This window comes from Malurus melanocephalus, unplaced genomic scaffold (genome assembly GCF_030028575.1).
Source record: "Malurus melanocephalus ecotype Western Australia unplaced genomic scaffold, MMel_1.1 scaffold_866, whole genome shotgun sequence".
NCBI lineage: Eukaryota > Metazoa > Chordata > Aves > Passeriformes > Maluridae > Malurus > Malurus melanocephalus.
The window spans coordinates 38192-48805 of NW_026624098.1; the positions used below are offsets into that span (position 1 = coordinate 38192).

Below are 10614 nucleotides of genomic sequence, written 5' to 3' on the forward strand. Positions count from 1 at the left end.
GTGGACTGTCCATAACACCCTTGCCCAGCCGTGGGACACTGTGCTCCTGCAGCCACTCAGCCTCCAGCCYGTGCTGCTCGTGTTCCCCGGTTTAGTTCCATGTGATCCCTGGGGACAGCTCTTGGAGGGAACAGGGGTGGCTGTCCCAGGCTGTGCCCCCGTCCCTGTCCTTGGGGTGAGCACGGCTTTTCCCTCTCCCCTGGTGGAGCCCGACCCCTGCCTTACCGGGCGGGGTCGTAGAAATCCATGGCTTTCCGGAGTTTGTTGTAGGCGGCCACGCGGAAGGGGAGGATCTCCACGGAGGTGAGGCCGGGGGCCATGCTCAGCACCTTCCCACCGTGCGAGGGCTCGTACAGGTCCTGCTTGGTGTCGGGGTGCGGCATTCCCGCCGGGTCACGTCCCACGATGTAGAAATTGGCCCCCGCCACCATCCGGGCCCGGCAGTGCCACTGCACCTGCAGGGAGGGACACGGGCACTGAGGACTGGGGGAAGGGATCCATGTGGGAATGGGGCTGGCTCCACATGGAGGCCCTGGTTTGAATGGGGAAAGCACAAAGGTGCGTTCAGGACACACCAGGGGGGTTCAGCATCTGCCCCTTTCATCCCAGTGATTCAGGGACAGAAGGGAAACACCGGGGAGGAAACATTCCTGCCTGACAGAAGGTGAAGCCTGTTTCCACCCCTTCTCCCCAGCTCTCCACAGCCCAGGAGAAGATGGAGCCCAGAGAGCTGAGCTCTGCAGGGAGATGCTGCAGCAGCAAGCGCAGGCAAACCCTGAGAGAGCCGAGAGCGGGGCAGCGGCTCCAGCTCCCTTCCTAAGGTTTTCCAGAGCTGCACAGGAGGCTGGGAGCACAATCCCCACAGACARTCTTCCCATCTTGCCCTGCTGAGCAGCCTAAGGGCTGTGTTACCTCCGTGGGGCCGGCGTAGAGCATGGGAGAGGGGAAGATGGCCACGATGGTGGACTTGGGGTCCAGGACTTGCTCCTCCAGCACGGCCGCGTGCTGCTTCATGCGCCACTCCAGAGGGACATCATCGTCCTTGGTCCAGCCGCCCAGGGGGTGCAGAAGGAGCACAGGGTTCTTGTAGCCCCTCTCCAGGAGCTGGCGCCGCGTGTCCTGCATCAGCAGCGCGTGCCCGTTGTGCACCGGGTTGCGCAGCTGGAAGGCGAAGACGGCATCTGCAAGGGAAAGGTGCAGGGGCTCAYGGACCTCATTGGCACATCTGAGCTTCCACATGGCCACTGAGAGCCCTGTGTGTGTCCAGTGGCCACCCAGGAGAGCCCTGTGCATGTCCTGTCCCCATCCCTGTGCGTGTCCTGTCCCCAGCCCCGTGTGTGTCCTGTCCCCAGCCCCGTGTGTGTCCTGTCCCCAGCCCCGTGTGTGTCCTGTCCCCAGCCCCGAATGTATCCTGTCCCCATTCAGGAGAGCCCTGTGCGTGTCCTGTCCCCAGCCCCGTGTGTGTCCTGTCCCCAGCCCCGTGTGTGTCCTGTCCCCAGCCCCGTATGTATCCTGTCCCCATTCAGGAGAGCCCTGTGTGTGTCCTGTCCCCATTCAGGAGAGCCCTGTGCATGTCCTGTCCCCACCCTGTGCATGTCCTGTCCCCAGTGTCACCGGGGCACTCACCAGCGTTCATCTCCCTGAACTTCTCCTTGAGAGCCCGTGGGCTCAGGCGGTACTGGTCCAGCCCGTCGTTCCACTGGATCCTCTCCAGCACCTGCAGGTCTCCCCCRACCAGCCAGTCCCCACTCTCCATCACCATCTGGGAATGACACACACCTTCAGTGCAAAGGGGACAGACAGCTCCTCCTCCTCCCTCACCCAGGCTCCTTTCAAAGGTGTGAGGCTCAGCTCCATGACCTTCCCTTCTTGCTGGTGGAAAACATGGTCACAGTGACCACGTGAACTGATGTCACCAGCAGTAAAACCTCCTAAAGAGGGGCATCAGCCACCCAGTGCCCACCCAGTGCCCACCCAGTGCCCTCTGCCAGCCAGGAGCCTGCAGATGATGGCACGAGACCTTCCTCCACCTCAGCTTTGCTCTGTCCTCCTGGGAATACCAGGAGGAACAAGCCTCCTGCAAGGTGAATTAATCTGGATGAAATAATTAAATTAATTAATTAACCTGATTAATTAAACGAGACRTTTTAAGGGAGGGGGAAAGAACTGACACGGCTGTAGCCTGTTTCAGCTGAAAACTCGAGTCACTGGGTGAAACCCTGAGCTCTCCCTCTCAGAGGGCTGATACTCTTGTACATGTCACAGGCCACGTGGGAAGAGAGAAGCTGTAAAAACATAACAACCCTGTATGGAGGAGCCAAACTGAGGAGCACTTACTCGTGAGCCTAAAAAAATCTGCTTGGGATGGGAGCCGGGCTGGAAGCACAGCCAGGACACCCATCGGCCTCAACAGCTCGGAAAGGCTCRCTTCTGCAGCCCCTGTCCGCGTTTCCCAGGGCGGGGAGGAGCYGAACCCACCTGGATGTGCGGGTGGCGGGGGCAGGTGGTTCCCCAGACGCGGGCGCAGCGCTCCTCCTTCCTGTGCGGGAAGAACTCGGGGCTGCGCAGCACCGCGACCCGGCGGCCCTGGAAGCTGAGCGCCAGCGCCGCGATGCCCTCCAGCCGCTGCTTGTCCTCCGAGCTCACSGGCAGCACGATCGGGATGCTCAGATTCACCACGCCGTCTGCGGGGACACAGGGACGGCTGTAACAYCCCCCGGCACGGGGGATGCTCAGGGGAGGGGTTTCACACCCTCCAGCCGCCGCTCGTCCTGTGCCGACAGGAGTTTTAACCAGCCCCGGGCACTGGGAATGCAGTAGTTTTCATGGAAAAAAAAAAATCTAGTTTTCGTAGAAATTTAGTTGTTGCAGCCAGTTTGCTCTGCTGCTAATCACTGCACTGCTAATCAGTGGTGATGTTAGCGGAGTATAAAAGCTCTGTATTTTAGGGAACATCTCTACTCCCTGCAGACTCCCTCTCCCTGGTTCTTCTCCGTTAGCTTGTTRGAAAGGGGAAAAATTTAAATGTGCTCGGAAAATGCCTTCTCCTCCAGAAGAACCACCTCCATGGAGATGGCTCCAGTCTGGTACTCCCTGGAGCAYCCCATTCCCTGCACACCACCCRGGCTGTCTGTTCCAACAYCACCACGCCCTGTTCCTTTGGGKTTTTTTTTYCTGGACATTTCCATACTGCTCGTCKTCCTCCTTTTTACATCTCTGCACTGTCCATGTTGAACCTGCTTTCTCTGTAAGTGCACATGCAGTTTCTAATTTGAGTGTTGTCCTTAAATAGCCTGAAATCACGCAGGTTTTGTCCCCACTGTCCCAATCTCCCAGTATTCCACTAAAGGTCCTCCCATTTCTCCTTAGATATCCCGATGTCATTACAGCAGAATTGGTCTCTTCCATGGGTTTCCAGTCACAAAAAAAATCACCGATTCAATTTGTTCTGATCTGACTGAAATCAGTTTGGACCCTCAAGAATCTTAATTTGGGGATTTTTGACTATGATACAGATTTTTACTTTTATTTTATTAAAATATTTGCATTGACTTTAAATTCACAACTGGGTATCATTCATCTGCCAGGCAGCAATTTTTCATGAATAATCATAATCATATTCACATGGGATCCAATCAATATCAACTTCATACTTTTAAATCATATTAATAATGATCAGTCAAATGAAGCCAGCACAGGAAAATAAAAGCTGGATTAYGAAACCAACAAATGTTGCAGAAAGTGAGGATCTTCAGGCTCCATCTCCAAATGCAGGATGGAGAGGTAACAAAAGATCACTCCAGTRAAGGTAATTATGAAATTACGCAACTGGGATTTTTGTGCCGACTGGTCCATAGGACACAGGGTGTGTCAGGCCACATCAGAGCTGCCTGGATCATAAACAGGCCATGGCTGTAATAATTTCCCTTTTTTTTTTGGTTTTGTTTTTGGTAAATCTCCAAAAATTATAGCCAAAAAAAAAAAATCTGAATTGAAGTAATTTGCGCAGAGCCTGAGAGCAGTCCATACATACCAGCTACCGAGCGCCTCTTGCCTGGGAGAACACAAACACAATTAAGGTAATTAACACTCAGGGGCATGTTACAGAAAAAGCATTTAAAAGCTTGGCCAAGCACAGGCCATGGTCCTGCAGGGTGCCAGCTCAGCCTTGCCTGGCTGACACTGAGTGTGGTACAACACCTCCAGTGTCACTGTCACTGTCACCCTCCCGACAGAGTCACAGGGCCTTGGTGCCTTCCTGCAGATTACTGCCCTTCCTGGTGGCCCTACACAAAGCACCCACCCAGGTGGCATTTATGAGGGCACCCAAACAATCCCGGGAGCTGCCCCAGGGCACCAGGGCTGGGCCCATGACTCTGGGCAGAGCAGGCTCAGTGCCACACCCCAGCCTCAGCACCAGGAGATGGAACCCTCCACCATTTCCCAGGGCTCAGCCAGGAGCAGGTGGGGATGTTCTCCCTCCTCAGATGTCAACCCAAGGGTCTGAGCACCCAGATGTGGAGTTTGGAGATGTGGAGACAGGGGGCACCAAGGACTGATGCTGCTACACAGACTCAGTCTGGAGAGCTCATCCCCCTGCAAAGCTGCTGTCCTGGGCTTTGTCCCTGCTCCCCACGGAGCTCTACAAACCCTGACCCCACAGACCTCAGGGGAGTGTTCTCAGGGATCTCAGATTTTGGGGGCATCCCAAAACCAGACTCACTCTGAGGAGCCTCCGGCACAAAGTCCGGAGCTCCGGAGTGACGTGGCCATCCCAGGGCGCTCTGTGACCCCGTCAGGCAGCTGACAGACCACGGAGGAGACCCTGATAAGGGGGCCATGGGCTCCTGAGCTCTGTTTGCACACCAGGCAGGAGGTGAAAGGCTGAGGTGTGACAGCAGAGCCCCGCACAGACACTGCTGCAGGGCAAAGGGAGCGGCCCTGAGCTCTGCCTCTGCTGCACGGAGCCAAATCACTGCCTGCTGTGACCACGGGGTCTTCAGGAGGCAGGAAAGGCTCAAAGGGACCTTCTCACCCTGATCCCTGAGTGCAGAGATCACTGCCAGCTCTAGGAACCCCAAAGTGAGCACGCTGTGTGCAGGCAAAGGCACAGCAAGAGTATCCAGAGCTGAGAAATGGGGTGGAATCAGTTGTGCCCCGGTCTGACCTGGGGATGGGAGAGGGGGATGGGGATGACCTGAGCACTTTTTGCCTTTTCCAGAGATGCAGCGCCTCTAACCCACTGCCAGTGCACCGAGAAATCTCATTTACTTCAAGTTAGCACAGGGAAATGAGGTGGGAGAGCCCCCGTTTGCAAGGAGCAGCTGCCTTCTCCTGCCTTCTCCCAAGCTCAGCCTGGCAACCTCCCAGCTTCCTGGGTTCTGGGTTGGCATCTCCGTTTGCCCTGGCCCAGCCCCACAACAGCTCCAGGTCTGAGCAGCACCATGAGAGATGTCAGAGGTCTGTGGCCACAGCACAGAGGCTTTGGGCACCCTGAGGAGCCCGGGCTCCTGGCAGCAGAGGGGACAGGGTGATCCGTACCGGTGAGCAGGGTGCCAAAGTGCAGCACTTGCAGGTACTCAGCTTCCCGCATGAATCCTGTCAGGGGGGTGGCCCAGCCTTCGCTCAGCACCTGCACCCACTGCAGGTCCAGCTGCAAAACAAACCCAGAGGGGTCACACACCCGGCACATTCCCGTCACCACGTCCCCTCAGAGGCTGCTTTTCCTTCCCTTCTGCTGAAAGAGCATTTTCATTTTGTTTTGCTTCAAATACAGGATATTCATAACAGGGAGAAAGATATAGGGGATGTAGCTGGGGGCCTCTTAAGCCAGACTCACACACTTCCTTAGAATTTAGAATCATGGAATGGTTTGGCTTGGAAGGGATCTTAAAGTCCATCCAGTGCCACCCTTGCTGTCAGGGCAGGGACAGCTTTTACTGTCCCAGGCTGCTCCCAGCCCCAATGTCCAGCCTGGCCTTGGGCACTGCCAGGGATCCAGGGGCAGCCACAGCTTCTCTGGGCACCCTGTGCCAGGGCCTGCCCACCCTCCCAGGGAACAATTCCCAATTCCCAATATCCCATCTGGCCCTGCCCTCTGTCACCAGAACAGACTGACAGCCCTGGCTTCCCCACAGCACAAGGTGGAGACGTGGCAGAAAATAGCTGAGGATCAGGATCCCACCTCAGCCACATAAACCACAGCCACAAGAGGCTGGGGCCATCAGAGGAGCACAGGCCATTCTGGCAACATCCTCCCCAAGGTTTCTACTCTCACAACAGCCCAACAATGCCAGAAGCTGTGTGACAATACCTTGGTGATCTCCACGGCTGGCAGCTTCTCCGCCTCAGCCCGGACGCTGCTGAGTTTATTCTCAGGCACAAAGAGCTCCAGAACATCCCTGATGGAGCCGTGGGGCACGATGTTCTGAAAGGCACACACAGGCAGCATTGTACCCCACTGGTTTTGACAGGCACACCAGAAAGGCCATGTCCCACAGCAGGTTTCCAAAGCTGCCATGAAGGTGACATTAAAGTGACACACCTGTGCTTGGAGGAGCTCCACGACCTGCTGGATACATTCAGACACCGAGGCAGTGTTTGTTTTCAGCACCAGCTCAGGAGCTTCGGGCTTCTCATAGTCCGAGTCAATGCCCGTGAATCCTACGGACAATTAACCCCCAAATTAAATTTATTTAACAGAATAATCAGTGCCTTAGAGCCAACAACGCTGTACAAACAACCAGAGGGCAGTCAACCATGCTGGSTACAGGCAGTGACAATTGTGACAGCAAGATTAGGGAAACAGGATCCTCGTGGGCACTACAAAGGGCCCTTAGAAACCCCCCTGTCGGGACAAGGTATCCAAAGCTTTGGAAAGCAAAAGGCAAAATAAGATCTCAGCCCTCCATACCTTTGATCTCTCCAGCTCTTGCCTTTTTGTACAGGCCCTTCACATCTCTGCTTTCACAAATATTTAGAGGAGCATCTACAAAGATTTCAAAGAAAGGAAGTCCAGCTGCCTCATGAATTTTCCGTGCGTTCYGACGATCCTGTTAGAAGAGAGATGGGAAAAATCTGAATTGCAGCAAAAAAAGACAACCCTGGAATTTGACACAGGTAAATTTCTCTCTCATGGATTTACTAAATTTACACTCGTTCTAATAAGGTTTTTCATCTCACTTCCCTCCTTTTCTTCCAAGATACTTATAAAAAAATGGCAAAAAATTTACAACTTTGATCTGTTTTCAGCTTTTCCCATGCAAAACCTCAAGACCTTTYCATTAGGCAGGACAGCAGAACTTTAGATTGTGAGTAATTATGCACCCTGTGTGGAAATGGTGGGACTCGATGATCTTAGAGGTCTTTTCCAATTCTGTGATTCTACGAAAAAAGGAACTCCCTGCATCAGCCTGATCAGCAGCAGCTATGGAAGAGAAAATCGCAATCAAATCTTCTTCCRAAGAGCAGTGGACAGGCTGCTGCTTCTGTGACTCTTTTCTGCCTCTGAGGAGTCATGGCAGGGGCATCTTAAACCCCTCTTAGTTTTTAGATTTGAAACACTGCATTAATTCAGTGAGGCCATTGCCCTCCAAACATCGATGGCGTGTGCCTGCATGTCTGTGCTGCTCTACGAAAGCGGCCAAAGGAGGCACTCAACGGGGGATTTAGAAAATCCTCCCCACAAACCTCTCCTCTGGGATGCAGCTGAGGAGAGAGCAGGCCATAGACAGCGCAGGTTACCTTTGTGAAGGGGGAGATGAAGCTGGTGATGCAGACGAGCCCCGCGTCGGCGAAGAGCCGCGCCACCTCGGCGATGCGGCGGATGTTCTCCTCGCGGTCCTGCGCCGAGAAACCCAGGTTCTTGTTCAGCCCATGACGCACGTTGTCACCGTCCAGGGAGTAGCAGGGGATGCCATGAGCCACCAGGTACTCTTCCAGAGCAAAGCCAATGGTTGTCTTGCCAGCTCCTGAAAGGCCTGGGGGAGGCAGAAAAGAGAGCGGTAGGGTTTGAGGTCGAGAGTGAAAATGAGAGCGCAACTGGGACACTGGCAGCAAAAMTCCTTCTGGCTGAAGGTCTCTACCTCAGTCCTTCCTAAAGGAAGCTGGATTCATCTTTCACAGAGCCCTGCTTATTGAAAGGATGACATTAATGCCATGAAAAGAGCAGCTACAGCCCAGCAACTGGAGGGGTCCAACTCAGCAGTGCCCCTGGCCGGGCCGTGCTGGACACACAAGTACCAGAAGTATGAAAAAGGATGTTGCTGCCTCCAGATCTCTCAGCATCTTCTTCTTCTGCCCCTGCTCCCACTGTGCAGAGCCAATCCTGAACCCAAGCAGAGGCTCTTGCTGCAACCATGTGGGGTGGGATAGGCTCCTGCACAATGGYTCCTCACCACCTCCTCTCTGGGTGTGGATTTCAAAGGATAATCACCAGCCAGGCAAGCTCAAACCTTTCAGACACAAGATTTTTGAATAATTTTCCCAAAAGGAAGGAAATTGCCTTGGGTAGGGTTTTTGGCTTCTGAAATTACAGAAAAGCAGATTGAGCACTTCAAAATTGAAGAGGAGAACAAAACAGAATTGTGTTTTAATCCAACRTCTACCACCTAAGGTGACAGGAAGGCAAATCAGAATGGTTTTACAAATCCTCCCAAGCACATCCTTCAACATCCTCCAGCAGCCAAAGAAAATGCCAATATTTAAYAAGCAAAGGAACAACTGGACAACTGGCAAAAGACAGAGCTGTCTAAATATCAGAAATGAGAATAGCARTCGTCATTTCTGGCAGCCGCTAATCCCCAAACGACGAGTTTGTATTTCAAGGCAGAAGAGAAAGGCAACAAAACAAATGCAAGGAATTGCTTCCAGCGTGCCCCCATGGCTGGGAGTGTTTATTCTCCAGACAAGGTGACTGCCTTGTGCTACCTCAAACACAGCAGACTGACGTGTCCCAAGAAACTTCCCAGCGCTCCTGAATGAAAACATCCGCATTTTGGACAACCCTCAGTACGCTCCGCTGCCAAGGACCGGCTGGATCTGAGCCAAGGCTTCCTCAGCTGCACACTTGGGAACAACAAGTGCTACCCTGAGCGCTCTGACATGTTCAAAGGAGCCTGATAGCAGCTGGGAAATCCATAAAAACATTAGTTATGGGCAGCAGCCGCCAGGGAGAACATCTCGCTGTGCCAGCACCGCGTGTCTGCGCTCCCCACGTGGGGATGTTTCACAATTCCCGGTTCACAGGGACGCTGTGATCCCAAATCCCCACTGCAGATCCCAAATCCCCACCTCCCAGCCATTCTCACGGAGTTTCACAGGTGAGGCCACGCTTTCACACCCAGACACAAATACCTGTGAGCCAAACCGTGCAGCCTCGGAATCCTCCCCTGGTGCCGACAACTTGGCCTCTCTTGCTCCTGCTGACATGATGGGCTTGGTAAACCACGTTGGTGGATCCCTGAGGAAACAAAGCAGAACAAAGCACTCCTGTTAGCTGTGCTGCTCTCAGGGCAAAAGGAAATCTCTGCTGGGACAACAAAATGGGAGAGAAATGCMAATTCTGTCATGAGCCAGCACGGTGAGCTCTGGTGCTTTGGTGTGAGTTGGATTTCTGTCTCAGCAGCACAGACTGATTTTTGGAGGCTCTCTGCCTCTGCTCAGGGTGTTTCTGGTGGTGCCACCTTTGTGCCAGCAGGGAGAAGGTGACAGGCTGTGCTGCGGGAGCACTGCCAGGTGACTGATGCCCCCGCGGGCAGGCAGGGCAGGGAGGCTGGGCRCAGACACCCTCCCTGCCTTCTCCACAACTCCAAACACACACAGACTCAGCTATGATTTCCATCATGCTTGCAAAACAAGAGCCACTTCAGGCACTAATTTACCGGCTGTGTAACACGAGGACTGCAGCGGGGACAGGAGCAGCCCTGAGCTGGGCACACGGCGGGGTGGGAGGCAGAGGAAACAACCCCTGACGTGCCCATAGGCATTCCTAAGGTCTGGATTTTGGGGCTTCCTAATTCTGGCAGTTCCTAACGGCGCTGACCCCAGAGCTGCAGGTGGAACAGCCTGGCTGTGCAATGCAGCTTCAGCAGTGACACCTCCACAAGGGATTTTCCACGTAAAATGTCTACAAGGCCTTGCTGATTGACAAGATGATGATCCCAATTGGGGCATCCGAAGGGAAGATCAAGGAGGGAATAAGGATATAAATATATCCTGGTTATACATATATATATTTTAATATATATATATATATAGAGAGAGAGAGAGAGAGAGGAAGAAGAAAAAGTTGCATGGAGACCTCACAGAACCTTCCAGTACCTGAAGGAGCCTACATGGAAGCAGGAGAGGGACTGTTCATCAGASTGACAGGACAAGGGGAATGGGTTCAAACTGAAAGAGGGGAAATTTAGGTTGGTTATTAGGAAGAAATTCTCCCCTGGGAGGGTGGGGAGGCCCTGGCACAGGGTGCCCAGAGAAGCTGTGGCTGCCCCTGGATCCCTGGCAGTGCCCAAGGCCAGGCTGGACATTAGGGCTGGGAACAGCCTGGGACAGTAAAAGCTGTCCCTGCCCATGGCAGGGGTGGCACTGGATGGACTTTAAGGTCCCTTCCAA

The 10614-nt window shown here is 53.9% G+C and overlaps 1 protein-coding gene across 1 annotated transcript in view; it reads right to left on the minus strand.

Annotated features, from left to right (window-relative positions):
* PAPSS2 (3'-phosphoadenosine 5'-phosphosulfate synthase 2) overlaps nt 1-10614 on the minus strand; it is a 23132-nt gene that overhangs the window by 913 nt on the left and 11605 nt on the right. Inside the window, exons 2-11 of the mRNA XM_057385781.1 lie at nt 9355-9460; nt 7744-7979; nt 6914-7052; nt 6545-6663; nt 6314-6427; nt 5542-5653; nt 2479-2684; nt 1627-1762; nt 913-1181; nt 226-455 (exon numbers count right to left, since the gene is read on the minus strand). Of these exons, the coding sequence (XP_057241764.1) occupies nt 226-455; nt 913-1181; nt 1627-1762; nt 2479-2684; nt 5542-5653; nt 6314-6427; nt 6545-6663; nt 6914-7052; nt 7744-7979; nt 9355-9460 (1667 nt within the window). The remainder of the gene's footprint in view (nt 1-225; nt 456-912; nt 1182-1626; nt 1763-2478; nt 2685-5541; nt 5654-6313; nt 6428-6544; nt 6664-6913; nt 7053-7743; nt 7980-9354; nt 9461-10614) is intronic.